Source organism: Alligator mississippiensis, chromosome 1, assembly GCF_030867095.1.
Source record: "Alligator mississippiensis isolate rAllMis1 chromosome 1, rAllMis1, whole genome shotgun sequence".
NCBI lineage: Eukaryota > Metazoa > Chordata > Crocodylia > Alligatoridae > Alligator > Alligator mississippiensis.
Genome location: NC_081824.1, coordinates 230,069,675 through 230,087,146, shown reverse-complemented (window position 1 = coordinate 230,087,146; position 17,472 = coordinate 230,069,675). Strand labels below are relative to the sequence as shown.

At 46.0% G+C, this 17,472-nt stretch overlaps 1 protein-coding gene across 5 annotated transcripts in view; it reads left to right on the top strand.

The window, feature by feature from the left end:
* Window positions 1-17,472, top strand: part of SLC24A3 (solute carrier family 24 member 3) — a 452,298-nt gene that overhangs the window by 296,168 nt on the left and 138,658 nt on the right. For all 5 annotated transcript variants that reach the window (XR_002091321.2, XM_019491036.2, XM_019491034.2 and 2 more), the window contains exon 4: window positions 6,442-6,516. Coding sequence is in view for 4 of the 5 variants with exons in the window: in XM_019491036.2 (XP_019346581.2) it covers window positions 6,442-6,516 (75 nt within the window). In the remaining variant the exon portion in view is untranslated. The remainder of the gene's footprint in view (window positions 1-6,441; window positions 6,517-17,472) is intronic.

Genomic DNA, 17,472 nt, shown 5'->3' with positions numbered 1-17,472 from the left:
AAGTCTGCAAGACTGCATTTATTGTGAAGGAAAGAGCATTGATAGCCTGAAGGGAGAAACAGGGAAAGGCAAGAAAAGTGAGAAAGAAGAAACAGGGAAGGAGAAATCCAGAGTATATTTATCTTTCATACTAACCAGTTCCCCATCAGCCATTTCCTAATCCATTTGGGCTCTTTTTTATTGCTGTCATTCCAGTTGGGCTCTTTCATTTCAGAAGTCAGTGTTGGAGATCAAGAGCACCTTCCAGCAGTCCAGAAACCTCCACTGATGGACTCGTCCATTCTTCAGCCCTTGTCCTTGTAGCCAATACTTCAGTTGTTAGCTTTGGAGTTTCCTCAGACCAGGAGACTTGTTATTCTGTTCATAGGATGGAAAATCAAACTACACTTAAGTAGCTAATCGCCTCTTGGGTACTTGGCTAGCTGCAAAGTAGATTCCCCTTTTTGTTGAGCATCAACCTAAATTCTCACCGTCAACACCATAAATATATAAAAACTAGCAATTGCCCATCAAGAATGACAGATGAATTTCAAATAACGCCGTAGCCTCACTGTAGCTGGGTAATTTTCTTCTCACAGTAGCCCGAAGCCCAGTTCCTGCTTTTCCTCAGCTGGCCCCTCCTTCTGCCCTACCCGCTGAACCAGGCTCCCGGCATCCTTAAAAAGCATTATGGACAGACACACACATACACAGACAGACTAAGCCCTTGATAGATAGATAGATAGATAGATAGATAGATAGATAGATAGATAGATAGATAGATAGATAGATAGATAGATAGATTTCCTATGTTTCCATGTTGATTCTCTTTCTCTCTCTCTCATTAATAAAAAAATCCTGGTGCCCTAATTTCCCCTCTTCTCTTTTCAAGCCATGTTCTTTATTTTTCCAGCTAAATAATCTTATAAGAGGATCTTCTTATTTCATGATCAGCTTCCCTTCTTAATAACAAACTCCGTTGTCCAAATAAAGCAGAGATGCAGGTAGGGGAAATGGGAATAGGGGTCAGATGATTTCAGCTGGCATGACAGAAATGTGGGTAGGGGCCTCAAACATAATCAAGCTGCATGATTTTTCAATACTATGGACTCTATAATGGATATGGATAATGGGAAGATGACATGATTGTATGCACAGTTGCTTGACTTGAAAGGGTTAAGAGCCAAATGAAGACAATGAACTGACTTTATTTCAGCATTATTCTTCCTTAAGAATGCCAGATAGATTCCTACAGATCTTCATTCCCCCAGCTTTAGAGCAAGCTTTAAAACCAAACACAACACATCACCACAAGATATACATTCAAGAAAGAAATACATGGCAAATACATCCACAGTTGTTAATGTCAACTAAAAATGCCATGAGCAGCTGTGGTGCTGAAGTTGCTCAATTCGGATAAATTAAGTAATGCAATTAATGATCTCTATAGCTTGACATGTGCAGCTTGTACCCAGTTAGCCTTGATGACATCACTGCCTACGCTCATCTCCTGCTGCTTTTGGGGATCATTTGTTAAGCTGTGTAATAGCAGTTCCCTGGTTTTATTTTTTTTCTTCTTTCCTTGACCCCATTGGAGAGGTGTGATCCCAACCATCTGTTCCTAGGTACTCAGTGGATCAGCTGGCAGAAATATACTGCACTGAGAAGAGCTTTTTGCCTCTACATCTTTCTCACATCTCCCTCTAGTCTACAGCCCTGATCCTGCAAAAATGCATGTGCTTCACTTTTGGCCCCAAATTAGTCCCGAATTCTACACCCTAGAAATCAAGGAAAATTTTACCATTAACTTCAGTAACATAGGATCAGACTTTTAATGCCTAAGTATTGGCACGATCAGGCACTAGTCATCTTTTTTCTGCATCGTGTCCAGCCTCGTAAGCCAGGCCAAAAATCAGCCTGCAGTCCAGACCACAGCACTTGCTAGAGCATTTTTAAAGTTCAAACTAGCCTTGCATTTTTTTTCCTGAGCAGCCTGTAAAAATAATGCTATCACAGGTGGTAAAAAAATGTGAACTACTTTGAACTTTAAAATATTTCAGTCTCACTTTGAGGTTGGAAAAGCAACGAGTATTGTAATGCCTTTTGTAGAAATGAAAAAAGAAGGGAATTGGGGATATTGTATCAAATTCTTTGGATCCAGGTGCAAAAATTCCTCATTTCTAGAGCTCTGTACTACTTGCTTTCAGATACAATGCAATTAGTTTTACAATATTTGACAGGCCTGGTGTTTTAAAGAACCAAGCAAAATCACAGGGAGATTTAAGTTGCCAGTGTAAAGGGGATTTGCATAATCAAGTCAGACAGGGGCCATAAACACTTGGCAAGATGGAAATGTAGATGATAGTGGGTGTTGTGCTGTGAGTCAGCCCTTAAGCAGTACAGTCCATTATACTAACTTGATGATGATATTCATTCTGATATTCCAGTTAATGATATATGATGTTCCATTTTTTTAATCAACATTAATATCATTGTTGGTGACAATATCCCAACCCACTATTAAGGATCCTCATGGTATTAACTACTGTGTTTGTAAGGATACCCTAGAGCTGTGGGGGTTAACTTTTTTAGGGAGTATGCTACAAATTAAGCACTGCACCCTCCCCATATGCTACTTGGATCTCCTTTGGACCCACTTCGTACTCCCTACTCTGTGCTCTCTACTCAATCTGCTGCTCTGCTTTTTCATCCCTGCCCTGTCCCCTCTACCTGATCCCCTGCTCTTCTTTCTGCTCCCTGCCCTATCTGTTGTTGTGCTTCCTTCTCCCTCTGCTGTGCCACACACAGAGGCTGCCCATGCCACTTGTGGCACCCATGCTGCAGGTTGGCCACCACTGCCCTACAGGACAGTATCTTAGGCTTACCAATACCACAGTCTGCTATGGAGTAAGAGCTAAGAAATATGGGTCTGTTCCTGGGGAGCTGATATAGACAGATTGCTTCTTAGTCCCTACTGGGGATCCTAGAATGACAAATCCAGTGTATACCTTATTGTCCACAAAAACTACAGAGCCAAATTGTGGCTGATCCTAAACAAACGTACTGAAAGCGAGAAAGGCATAGAGAGATTTCCACCTGCCATAGATTCATAGATGTTAGGGTCGGAAGGGACCTCAATAGATCATCGTGTCTGACCCCCTGCATAAGCAGGAAAGAGTGCTGGGTCTAGATGACCCCAGCTAGATGCTCATCTAACCTCCTCTTGAAGACCCCCAGGGTAGGGGAGAGCACCACCTCCCTTGGGAGCCCGTTCCAGACCTTGGCCACTCGAACTGTGAAGAAGTTCTTCCTAATGTCCAATCTAAATCTGCTCTCTGCTAGCTTGTGGCCATTGTTTCTTGTAACCCCCGGGGGCGCCTTGGTGAATAAATACTCACCAATTCCCTTCTGTGCCCCCGTGATGAACTTAAAGGCAGCCACAAGGTCGCCTCTCAACCTTCTCTTGCGGAGGCTGAAAAGGTCCAGTTTCTCTAGTCTCTCCTCGTAGGGCTTGGTCTGCAGGCCCTTGACCATACGAGTTGCCCTTCTCTGGACCCTCTCCAGGTTATCCGCATCCTTCTTGAAGTGTGGCGCCCAGAATTGCACGCAGTACTCCAACTGCGGTCTGACCAGCGCCCGATAGAGGGGAAGTATCACCTCCTTGGACCTATTTGTCATGCATCTGCTGATGCACGATAAAGTGCCATTGGCTTTTCTGATGGCTTCGTCACACTGCCGGCTCATGTTCATCTTGGAGTCCACTAGGACTCCAAGATCCCTTTCCACCTCTGTGCCACCCAGCAGGTCATTCCCTAGGCTGTAGGTGTGCTGGACATTTTTCCTCCCTAGGTGCAGCACTTTGCATTTCTCCTTGTTGAACGGCATCCTGTTGTTTTCTGCCCGCTTGTCCAACCTATCCAGGTCTGTCTGCAGCTGTTCGCTGCCCTCCAGCGTGTCCACTTCTCCCCATAGCTTTGTGTCATCTGCAAACTTGGACAGAGTACATTTGACTCCCTCATCCAAATCACTGATGAAGACATTAAAGAGTATCGGTCCAAGGACCGAGCCCTGCGGGACCCCACTGCCCACACCCTTCCAGGTCGAGACCAACCCATCCACCACGACTCTCTGGGTGCGGCCCTCTAGCCAATTCACCACCCACCGGACTGTGTAGTCATCCACGTCACAGCCTCTTAACTTGTTCACCAGTATGGGGTGGGATACCGTATCGAAGGCTACTTTGCTACGTATCGAAGCTGCCATGCCTCACTGCACCTGGCCAGGGTGTACAGATACTATGGAGTGCCAAAAGGCACATTAGGAATGTAGACATTGTCCTGCATCTTTCCTCTGCCACCCCCTTCCACCTGGAGGGAAGCCTTGCCTGTAATTTCCCCTAGCAATAGTAAGTTCAGTACAGGTTTCCCTCGATTTATGCTGTGCATGCGTTCCCAGAGAACAGCACATAAATCAAATTCGCATAAAGCAAACCCACTTTACAATGTAACAAATAGGGATAGGTTCCCATGGTGGTGAGGGAGGAAGGCTGGGACTAGGGAAGGGGCAGGGGGAAGGGTGCCGCTCCCAGGGCTGCACAAGGCAGCAAAGCAGAGGGAAGAGAGCAGCACTCACCCCAGCTCCAGCTGCAGAGGCCCTGGGAGCAGCCAATGCCAGCTGCCTGCTGCTGCTGAGCTGCACTGTGCTGTGCCTGTCCTCACTCACCTCTGCTCCTGGGCTGCACCGTGCCCTCGTGCAGGTAACTGGTGTTGGCTGCTCCTGGGACCACTGCAGTCAGGGCTGGGGTGAGTGCTGCACCGCCCAGGGCTTTGCTTGTCCGCACTCACCCCAGCCTGTGCTGGAGTGGCCGTGGGAGCAGCCAACACCAGTTGCCTGTACCACAGTATGGTGCAGCTCAGGAGCTGGGGTGAGCCCAGGTGCAGGGGGACAGGCAGAGCACGGTGCAGCCCAGAGGCTGCAGGCAGCTGGTGTTAGCCACTCCCAGGGCTGCTGCAGCTGGGACTGGGGTGAGTGGGCCATGGCCCTTTCCCCTCCCCCCCACAGACTTACCTGCTTGGGCAGGAGGGCATCTATGCTGATCGCATAAGAGTGAATTTACCTCCGCATAACGAATTATGGGTCTAAATATGCTCATCGCATAAGAGCGAATTTGCATATAAAAACCCACATAAATCAATGGAAACCTGTATTTCACTGCTCTCACTTGAGCTTCCCTGGATGCATTAGGCTTTGGGAAGGTACTCTAGGCCAGTTCTCCAGGTTGTGTGAATTGCTGTCACTGTAGTGGAGCTATGACAGTTTAAACTAGCTTTGCCCAAGGCCAGATGATATGTGCACTTCCCTTCCTGCCTGCCCCAGGGCAGTTCATGCCCTGAGGAACCATAACAAGCTCTCTGATTTGTTAGCAACACAACAATGTGGTTGCACATTCTCCACCTGCCCAGAAGTGAATTTTTCAAAGCACTCCTTTGAGAGAAGCAGAATTCTGTGGACAGAGACCAGGAGTGCAGCCCCAGGAGCACGCCGCACACCCACTCCCTCCTGCTGAGGGCACCACCAAACCCACATAGCTGCTTTTGGTGTGTGCTGTGGATACTCCCAGTACTGCTCTTACCACAACTGCTCAGCACACAGGGCAGGGGTGAATGGGCATGGCATGTTTTCCTGGTGCCTCTTCCTAACGCAGTCTGACACTGCAGACACCTGCCCGGAGCTGTCATTCCAAGGGTTGTATACACAGGCCAGCACACATCCTTGCGCTGTATGCAAATGCTAACAGACTGAGCACTCATCCTTTGGAGTCGAGATTTGCATGGAACACAGTTACATATTAAAAAAAACTAGGGTTGGCAACCCAGTCAATTTCTCTCTCAAATATTGTCAATTGACTGGCCAATTGACTACATATTTTTGGACCAGTCAAAGATTATAACAATTTTCCAAAACCAAAAAAAACACACACTACATTTTTTTTGTAGTTTGCTTGACAGAAATATGATTTTTTTATTGTTCTTTGACACATTTCTTAATGGAAAATTTGTGCTTTTCCTGTGTATTATGTGGACCTATATGCTATTTTTGACTGATATTTGACTGGTCAATTGACAAAATTTTATTTGATTGGTCAAATATCCAACCCTAAAATAAACCCAGACTTGCTGTTTAGAGGGAAAAAAAGAAAAGATACAGAATACTGACTGTCAGCAACACCCAGAGAACTTCCTTTAAAAAAATCATATGTCACCATACAAGGATAACTGCTGGGGGTAATTGATCACTGGTAAGAATTTTGGATAAATAGCTCGTGGTCATTCCATTAAATCCTAAACTGCCCTATAAATTACTCAAGCAGTAGAATGAGAAGACCCAAACTGAGGGGGGACATTGCATCCTCAGTGTTCTTTGCTCTCACTTTCTTAACTCATGGCTTCTTTTCTTTTTCAGGCTGTCTATATGTTCTATGCCCTGGCAATTGTGTGCGATGATTTCTTTGTCCCATCGTTGGAAAAGATTTGTGAGGTAAGTACATGGAGATTGTACGCAGACACGTGCCAGTGTGGTAGCAATTTTTGTAGTACCCATTGGCAACTATGACACGTAACATATTGTAGGGTCTCTAGGTTCCTTTTTACATAATTGGTAAAGCTACAGATGCTGTGTTTTACATTTGATTATTATATTTCATAAATGATTGGTTCAGTTTCACATTTTTCTGCAGAAGAGCAAAGATAGATTTCCTGTGCCTTCATAGTGGACAAAACATGTGCTTGCCAGGTGCTCTGCTAATTCATTTTAAATAGCAGTTACTATATTTGCATAAGACCCTTTTCCTTCTTAAAGATGGTTGGAGGCCCCATTTAACATAGCATTGATACGTAGGATCTAGTTAGGAAATTCCTATAAAGCTACCAGGAGGGGTGTTCTTGTTTGTTGCTCATTTACTGTTCAAAACCCTACAGTTGAGTTCCTACCTCTGTCATATTTCCTGTAGGACCTGAGGCAAGTCGCATTATCTTCTTGTGACTTAGAAGATGATGTGGTTTCTTACCTTCAACATGGCTATGCGATCCACTGAGCACTCCTCAGTTTCAAAAAGTGCTTCTACCTTTTGTGGCCTTTCATTCTCTATGTTTGTGCCTAGCACATGGGACCCCAGCCTAGCCTGCTCCAAAATGCTCCTGTCATATGAATGTTACATAAAAGAAAGCCGTCTACTAATGTAAATGTCCCAGTGCAGACATCAGTTTAAAACATCATGGCAGATCCTCAGCTGATGTAAATTATAGGTCACAGGAGCAGAAAACCCTCTGGATCATTGGGTCCAGTTCCCTGCTGTCACACGCAACCAAATGACAGAATCCATTTAATAAAACAAGCTGACCTCCATCTTAACACTACTTGAGTGTTTTGCTTGCCATCTGCACTCCCTGGATGGTTAGAACCCTGCTTTGAATTCCCAGCCTCACATCATTCATGGCCAATTTATATCCCTTTGTTCTTGTGCCAGTGTTATACTTTAGTTTAAACAGTTTTTTTCCCTCCCAAGGTTTTTACCCCCTGATGTGTTTATAGACAGCAGTCAGACCCTTCTTAACCTTCATTTTGCCTGGTTAAATAAGACAAGCTCTTCTAGTCTCTTCTCATGAGACAGGTTCTCTATCCCCTAATCATCTGTTCCTCCATCGCTGCTCCAGTCTGAGTTAATCTTTCTTGAACTTGTGACCAGAGCTGTATATTGTACTGCAAAGAGGTTTCATCCAGGCCTCATACAATATTTCCGCAGTCTCAGCTAGAACTACCTCTCCTGATATAGCCTACAATAGTAGTTGCTTTTTCATGTGACTATTATAAAATCAGCAGCTTCTAGTTGCCCTACAGTTAGCTTACAGATTTGTTATCTAAAACGTATGGTACCAGCTGCAACATGATGTTGACTTACAAAAAAGCACTTGCAAATGGACCTAAGATTTGACATGCATGTTCTTTTAAAATTCAGAAATGGGGATTAATCGGTTTCCCTGACTTGAGTGCATTGAATCCTTATGGAAATGGAGTTCTCATGGTCATCTCCATTTCCATAACTTCATTCCCATCTGCCAGCCTGCCTTTTGTCAAGGGCACAGCTGGGGCATGGGTGGTTGGTGCTTGATCTTAGAGAGTCACAAGGTCTAAACTAGATTCACAAGCTAAATGATCAAGAGCACACAGGGTAAGAAGCAGGAGACCAGACTAGAGACAGGAGCAAGAAGCTGACAATCAGGAAGCAAGGGTCCAGACTGGAGGCAGAAGCAAGGAACCAGGAGCCAAAAGCCCAGAGAGAGAGAGAGAGATAGGGATCTGTCTGGCTGAGTAGTCTGAGGAAAACTGAAGCATCAGCTGCTTATAACCAGGCAACCATGCCCATGTGGGTAACTTGTTCCAGCTGGGAGTAGTTAGACCACTGGCAGTCAGGCTCACTCTGGTCAGCTGGGGGCTAAAGCCTGGCTGCTGTCCTGGCTTCTAACACTTCTGCTCCCAGTCAGCTTCATTGTCCTTCCTGAGAAGGGAGGCAAAGTTTTTTTTGTTTGGTTTCAGGGCAGGCCTAAGTTATCTGTAGTCACTACCCCAGCTCCTCACTGCATAGTGGCCCCACTGCTTTCCTTGTTCCCTTTTCATTTATCTAGCTTAAGAACCTTTTTTCAGGCTCATGCTGCTCACAATAAAGAAAGCAATGTGCACTCCAGTAAGGCCAAGTACCAGAGTCACACTCCTAGAACCAAGACTGCCAGCCATGTGCACAGAATGGGAAACATCATCCAAGAACACTGTGGGCCTGAAAAAGTCCTAACGTGAATCTTTGGTATAACACTGGTGTCAGCAGAGTTAACAAGAGCCTTAGAGGTATAAACAGGGGAGGGTCAAGTAAGAGCAAGGAGGTTATCTCAGACATGCAAAAAAAGCAACTATTATCTTAGGCTGCATCATGAGAGGTGATTCCAGTTGAAATTGGAAAATATTGTACTAGACCTAGGGAAAACCTCTTCAGTATGATACACAGCTCTGGTCATAGATTCAAGAAAGATGAATTTGGACTGGAGTAGGGGTGGAGAAGGGCTGCAAGGCTGATTAGGAGGATGGAGAGCCTATCTCATGAGAGGAACTAATGTATTTTTGATTACAGACATCCCTGAAAGAATCTGTAGTCTCACTAAATTATACAACAGCCAGGTTTATGTATGAAGCATCTCTCTTACACCTTGCAAGGGAATGGTCTCCATTTTGCATAGGCCAGCATGCTGAAATTTTAGAAGAGCAGGACTTCATGCCTTTGTGGATTTATTCAAGGTAAGGATTAACCATTGGTTGAGCACAAGCCCTAAATGAGTTGCACGCAATGAAGTATGCGCTGCATGTAGAAAATATGGATAGATTTTGACACTTAGATCTGTCAGCTGAAAAAGACACCTACAGATCTTCCTGGTAATAAGAATCCATCATCATGAAAAATGGAACTGGTCTTTGGCCTGGGAATGAGGTGCAGGAGGTAAAATGAACTCATTCCTATCTGATGGTTGTGATGGAAGCTGACTTTAAATGACAGTGACATCTCTGGCTCATTGGTAGACAGGGCAGCCTCATTTAGCCTCAGCAGAAACTAATTGTATGCACTAGGGTCTAGATGATTGAGAGAGACTGTTCCAGCTCAGATCAAGGCTGGAGGCAGAGGATGTCACTGTGGTTCTGGTAAGGTATTCTAGTAAAAAGGGCATAGATACATGTGATTGTACATTAAGAGGGCAGTACAGGTTAATGTTGCATGCTAACCATGATTACCTGAAAGTGCCAGGAAACACTCAAAACTGTCAGGTAATGTAGCATTTAGATGACTAGGAGCTCCAGCCTGAGAGATCCTCAGCTTCAGGGCTGAGGAAGGGTATCAGGGCTAAACCTAAGTGTAGATGATGCTGGGGATTGTGCGGGCCAGGCCCCGATCCCGCCCTCGTCGCCATGTGCAGCGGTGATTCCGATCCCATTCTGGCTGCCATGGGCGAGCCGGGAGCGAACCGGGGTCATACTGGACCCGTCTTCGGTGCACACAGGCTGTGGCCAGCAGCCTGGGCACGCAGGGCTGGAGAGAACCGCAGGGCAGTTTAGCACACGCAAGTTAGAATTAGTTACGGAGGCGTAATGGTTGATTGAAAAGGTTGTTTACTTACACCCAAAGATGGTATTGGTGTAGGCTGGACAGGTTTCCAGGCACAGCTCCCGCTTGAACCCTCGTTGGAGGACTCTGACAAATCGATTGCTCCCACGGAGTTTGCTAGGCTCCGCGGGTCCAGTTAAGTTGGGTTCGAAAAGTTTCCCCGGAGTTACTTAGGCTCCGCGGGTCCGAAGTTACAGGAAAGGGATACGTCTAGGATTGCGCTCGGCGACGGGGAGAGGCTAGAAGTGAAAGCTCCGTAGGCTCGGTTCTATTGCCTCTATTGCCTGCTTAGGGGAGGCGCGCCGGGTCCGCAGCACTTGGAGATCTTCACACAGAATCTCTCTCATCCTCCCTCCTCCAACTTGGGCAGAAACTACCCAAGCCTTTTGTACGGCTAGCAAGCCAATCGCTAGCCGCCACGTGTGCCTACATTAGGAATCGGCCAATAATGTGGCGCGAATCCCAATACAAATGGCGGGAACTTCTTTACAGCGTGTATCACTACGATGCAAAAAAGAGATGCACCCTGCAAAGAAGCCATAATCTGGCGGGAAATCCCTGTTGCACCAGAGTTCTCTGTTGCAGCAGAGAACTCTACCGTGCAAAGAAAGCGACAAATTGGCGGGAAATAATTTAGCGGTGCCGAAGCGCACACACAAACAAAAAATCACAACTTTGGGTTGTGACAGGGATATAGAATGTTAGGCAAGAAAGGGTATATGAGGAGTTAGAGGCCTGGAGGAGGGAGGAGGTGGTATTGGTGGTTGAGGCATGTCGAGGTGCTCCCAGGACATCTGCTCAGTGTTTCCAGACCATAGAGCATAGCTCTGTTTCTATACAGCTGGGATGCTCTGGGGCTGGACAGCCAGCTGTGATGCCACAGCTAATGGAATTAAAATCACCTGTGCCTGGTTTCTAGAACAAGTCAGCTTATCTCTGTCATTTGTGCACCCTGGTCCCCTCTCCAGATCCAGCTTGTGTCCTCCCGAGTCTGGCCCTGTACCTAAACTGCAGCACACGTGTAGAAGCCATAAACAACTTTCAATTATTCCAAGTTGTAGTTCCCTTTCCTCTCCCAACTATGCCCGTCAGTCCCTTCTCCTTCTCTCTCTGTCCCTTCCCCACTCCCCACATCCCTTCTTTCCTGCCTGCTCTGAAATCCACTTTTACAGTTATGTATGGGTCCTTGAAAAGCTTGAAACCCTCTGAGATAGCAAGGACTTCTGTAATTTAAGGAGCAGAGGCCAAGAGAAACCAGGAGGTTTGAAAACAGAGAGATGAAAGGAAAGGAGTGCTCTAGAGGCTAGAGAGGGAGGGAGGCAGAGTGCTAGGCATCAGCACAATGGGAAGGAAATGCAATGTGCTGCAGCAAACTTTAAAACCCCTCTCCTCTGAAAATGCATACAGTGCCCAGGACTCCCTCAGCCTCCTGTCTCTCATCTCCACACATTCCTTCAGCACCTCTCCATGTTCCTTCATAAACATCTTCCCTAGGAGACTTTCAGTTTTGCTTGTGCCAGAGCTCAGACGGAGAAAAGAATTACCTACCTGCTTAAGCCCCAGAACGCAGGGACCAGTCTCTGCAATGGCATCAATCCAGGGGAGAGTGGAAGGTTCTTTGCAATTGTGCTGCAGAAGAAAGTCATTTAAGAGTGTGTTGTAAAGCGTCTCAGCATTATGACACCAGTGGTGTCCCCCCGCCCCATTTACTTGTTCTGTAGGTGGCTGCTAGGTACGTTCCCCCAAGAGTGAGGAACTGGTAAGGCAACATGCTGCTTCCCTACTTAACTGTCTGCCCCACACTGGGAAGGACCAGGCTTTTGAAGAGACAAACCCAGTGGATCAAGAAAGCCACCTCATTATACTTTGGAATATGAGACTGGAAGAAGCCTTGTGAGCCATCCAATGTTGTCCCTTGCATTGGAAGGGAAGTATTTACCCCAGCAATCCCCAGAATTACCATTTCAAACCCTCATTCAGAGTTGCAAAGCACAAGATACCAAGAACCTCCTGCAACAAGTCATAGGTAAATGAAGGGGTGACAAGGGCATTACCAATGCCCTGCCTCTGCAATGACAGGGAAATGTTGGTCAATAGCTATTCAGCAGATCCTAGGAAAAGGACATGTCTCCACACTACAGAGAAAGGTAAAATAAAAACCCTATAGTCAGTGCCAGTTTGACTGAGGGGAAAATTCCCAACCCCAAATCCAGCAACCAGAATGACCCTAAGAGGAAGAGCAAGACCCAGAAGTTTTCCAGCCCAGATCAAGCTTCATGAACCACTGCTCTGAGCTCTGTCCTCTAGCACTCTTTCTTCACTCAGCCTGCTCTTGCCCTCTTAGGACAGTGAGCTGTGTGGGGCTCCTCATGGTCTGGATCCAGATGCTGTGGCAGTGGCAGAGTGATGGTGTTGGCAGGGGTTAATGCAGCAGTTGCTGGGCCCCTGCCATTGACATGCATCCCCAGCGGAGCTCCAAACCCAAGTTTTGGTAGTAGGCCCTGCCTCTGCTTGCCCCACCCCCAAATTCTCAGCCTCTGTAGGAGCTCTGTAGACTGTCAGTTTGATACTTCTGCTTTAGATAGTCTAATCAGGCCTCTGTATAACACTGGACAGAGATTTTAATCTAGTCAGTTCTGTACTGAGCCCAATGATTGGTTTCACTAACCATGGTATCCAGTCTTCATCTGAAATCATCTCAGTGTTCCTAGGATTCACCCCCTGCTAGCTGATATGAGAATGATGAAACATTAACTTAAACATAGACAAAGTAGTAACTGCTCATTCCTGCCTTCTAGACAAGTTCATGCCCCCGTGCTCCTCATGAGTGGATGGCTGCAGATAGGAGGTCTGTTTCATGACCAGATTTGGGCAAAGCCTCTGTTTTTCTGTTCAGTGACCAAACTGGGAAGGGAGAGAGAGAGATTTTCATTTGATTACTGACAAGAAATGGTTCCCTCCCTCCCCTCTTGCCACACAAAAATCAAAGAAGTCATATCATACTGAACAAAGTACATCAGTGGCAGCTAACCTTCTGGTCCTGCAAACCAGATGAGTGACATGGGTTTGGTCTACAGGCTGGATCCCACAAAGGGTTGCTGTGTGGGGTTGATCCATGGGTACAGGCTAGCAAACTGGCCTGACCCCATGCACTAGCCCGATCCTGTGTGCACCCAGCTCCAGCCATGCACTGATGCAGTCTGGGCCAGAGTCATGTTATGTAGCTCATGGGGCTTCCCATGGGTCTGGAAATTTGGTAACAGGGGAATGGACATTAACATTTCCACTGCTCCCCCACTGCCAACTTTCCAGACCCTTGGGGAGCCCCACAAGCCAAATGACAACTCTGAGCTGGAGAATAAGCACCCCTGAAATTTTTTTTTATGATTGTATGTTAAAAAAAATGAGGTTGTTTCTTGTCCTATCCCTTGTAGCCACAGAAAATAGAAACAAAACATTTTGTTGTACGTTAAGAGCTACCCTTTTAAAAATTGAATCTAGGTCTTCAATGCAAATCTTATTTTCAAATGAAATTTTCAAATATTTATTTTGGAAAATATTAAAGCAAAACACATACAGCCTGATTCTATTCCACTTAGAAGGCCCCTGGGGCCATATTCTGCTCCACTTACTAGGTATCTAAGTGGACTCAGGCACTTAAGTGCAATCCTACTCCACCCTGTCCTAGTCCTGGGGGGAAGGAAAAATCAATGAATGCATCTGCTTTTGTAATGGCCAGTCATCTCACCCTAAGATTGAGTCACTAAAAAATGCAGCGAGGAAGAGCACCCATCCACCTTTTGTAGTAACTGGGTTTCAGGGTCTTGAATGGGATGGAGTAGAATCACATTTTCTGGCATCAAGTGCAGCTTTTCCTTATATTGGCAATCTGTATGTACCATTAGGCAAGCTTTCTTCTCCATGAAGGGTAAAACCCTGATGGTCTCATTCTTGCAAGTGCTCCCATTATTTAAAAATAATAGCAGCTCCTGGTGCTTCTCATGGGGTCTGACTGTCCGTGTACCCATAATGCCCTTTGCCAAGGCAGCTATTATTATGTGTTCGAGAATACTGTGGGAACACCTACAAGGCCCAGTCGTGGACTAGAGTCCCATTGCGTCAGGCATTCCACAACAGTATCTGTTTAGGGAGGAACCCCAGAGCTTTCTCCAGACCTATGGGATATTTTCCTCATCCATTTCTGCTGTTAATAAAATGGCCATGCTTCTGTTAGATAGTTAGAATGTTTAAGTATTTACTTGCGTTTGGTAGTACCGTACCCCACAAGCAATCCCACTGACTTTAATGGGAAGTCTTACTGAGTAAGGTATTCTTCACTGTGAAGAAGTATATCAAATTCTAGTTAGTCAGCATGCCCCCTAGCCTGATAGTTCAAAGACCTCCCAGGTTCTCCTCATTAAATAAATTTGTATTAGCAAACTCACAAAAAGGGGAGTCAAGGAAAGTGAAAATAAATGTGCCTATATGGATGCATTACTACAGCAATGCACTGCTTCACCAATGAGGTTAGTGTAGCCTTGTGAATATAGCATGGGAGCTTTAAGTCAGGGATGGCCAACCTGCAGCACAAGTGGTACAGGCGACCTGTGTGGCATGTGGCAGATCAGGGAGGGGCAGGCAGCAGAAAAGAGCAAGAGATCAGGCAGGGAGCAGAAAACTCAGAGCAGCAGACTGGGCAGAGGAAGGGGATTGAGTGGCACTTGGGAATAGCAAGAGGCTAGTTTGTGACATGCCTGTCAAAAAGGTGGCCCCCACTGTCTTAAGTAGATATGTATTCTTACATTTTTCGTATACGCCTCCAGTGCCTAGAAACAAGTGCCAATACATTTCTTTCTGCTCCAGGCATCTCTTGGTATAACACAATATTCTAAGCCTCTGTTTCCAAAGGACTCTTTTAAATGCAGAGTGCCACCCCTGCTACTTATTTTACTCTTCAAAGGATAAATGCATATTAACAATTCCTGGTTGACTGCTTTACCAACTCCAAACCAATATATTATTGGACAGCAACAGCAAAATGTGTTCAGATAATTACTTCTTCTTAGAAAGTAAAGTATGAAGATTAGAAAAATTTTAGGTGAAAAATAAGCCAAAAGTCACACATGCTTATCACAGCATAGTATCTTGCTGGCAAGAAACAACTGGTAGTAGCACCTTTTAATACAGATATTTTCTTCCCTACCCATCTTAAAAGTAAAAGAGACCTTACTTTAGGTGGCCTCAAAGTAAATGGTCAAACAAACTTCTCCAACTATAACCTCAGATTCACTCATTTCTACAAATGCCTCAAGAAACATTCTACCCACCAGGGGAGTTGTTCTCAGTCCACTGGTGACCTCCCCGCCCCACCCCAAGAAAGTCAGACTCTTCTTGAATTATGTGGCAGGGCATTCCTGACTTGAGTTGTTCCAACATTTTTTGCCTTTAACAGTCCAAAATGGCTTCTTTTCAGAAGCTTCCCACTGCATAGATAATCTTCAGTGTGAGCAGTCAAGAGAAAGAGAAAGTTGTCACACTCTCTGATAAGCCTTTGTGCTAATCCAACCTTCTTACATTAATACACTGCCTCACATGAAAGCCAACTGAAATCAGTAAATACTTTGAGACAGTCAGTACTTGTTGTAAATAGAAGTATCAAGTCCCATCTATTGCTGCAGGAGCTTCACTCTATTATTAGGGCATTCTTTTATTTGTCAGTGCACAACATGAGATCACTGGATAGAAGTCTTCTTATTCCGAGTTAGGGAAATTCCACTGTCTAAGGCCAGTTTGCCCTTGAAATTGACTGGAATAACTCTTCTGCAATAATTACTCGTCCATGGCTTGTGTGGATGCTCCCATTTTGAGATGTGAGTTGCTTTTTTTGGTTTAGCTTAATCCAGTTGTAAAGGCAATTAAGCCAAATTGGGGGAGTGGGAGGGAAGGAAGGGCACTTTTTCCAGAGTAAGGTGTCCCTATTTGAGGGGGCCTATTCTAGAATGCCTGCTGTGTTTTAAAATTGACATCCTTCCTGTAACAGGGCACCATCTCCAGAATTGGCCAAGAAGCCCCTGGAGGCTGAACAAATTCCTTATACCCTGTTCTTGGGGCAGTCCACCCTTCTTTTGCCTACCACACCTTGATATAAATGGTTCAAAAGCATGAGAAACTGCCCTGATCTTACGCTAGTGATACCCAGGTGTCAGGGGTCAATGCCTTAAGGGCCAGTTGCCTGGCTCCATTTCTGCCCCATGCCTCACAGGTGTTTTGGGTCACTAATCAGGTGGGACACTTGTCCCTACGTCTGTAGGACACTTCAGGCCTTCTGCCCTTTGTTGAGGTTTTAGCCTTCCCGCCTTCTACCCCTCTACTCTATGCTAGGCCTGGCATCTGGGCCCCAGCCCTGATCTTGCCCCTCCTGGGCACCAGGCCTCTTGCCTCCACCCTGCTCTGGGCTCAGTGGCCCCATGCTCTGTCTAGAATGACTACCCATCTCTAATTGGCAGAGAAGGTGGGCATGTGTCCCACCTTTACATTTTAAGAAAGTGGTCACCCTAGCTCTGCCCTGCTCCAAGCTCAGCACCTGCTCTGCCTTGAACCTGTCCCCAGCAGGGCTCAAGACAGACACATGCCCCTGTCAGACTAATGGGACCTCCAAATCACCCCTTCAGTCCCGAACCCAACCCACCAGTGAAACTTAAATTAGAATACGTCAGCCTTCTGTTAGGCACCCAAACCTTCATCAGGCTTAAGATAAAATAAAGCCCACTAGCCTGTATAATAAGTATCTCTCTCTCTCTCTCTCTCTCTCCCTCTCTCTGCCATGAGCAGCTCTTTCTTGTTCCCAGGCCTGTAGAGCTGTTTTCTTCCAGCCCCACTGCAGATTTGGGGGGGGTCCCACCATACTACTCTTAAGAGCTCTACACTACACAAGTCTCAGGGCTGACTTCCTTGACTGGTTCAATCCCAGGGCTTATATAGCTCTGGCCTGACCCCTTTTCTGGTCATGTGATACCCCCAGTAGGGGTGTGCCAAGTGAGCCCTATTCAATTCGGATTTGGATTCGGCCCGAATCAGGGACAATGATTCGATTTGTTGATTCAAATCACTGTCCCTGATTCGTTTCGGCCAAATCCGAATCTGAAGATTCGATGCTGATTCAGAGAATCATCGATTTGGCCATAGACACAGTTTTTTCTACATACCTTGATGTACCAGCATGGCTTGTGAATGCTGCAATGCTGGGGCGCATGGAGTGTCCCACAGGATTGGGGGGGGGGCCCCCACATGCT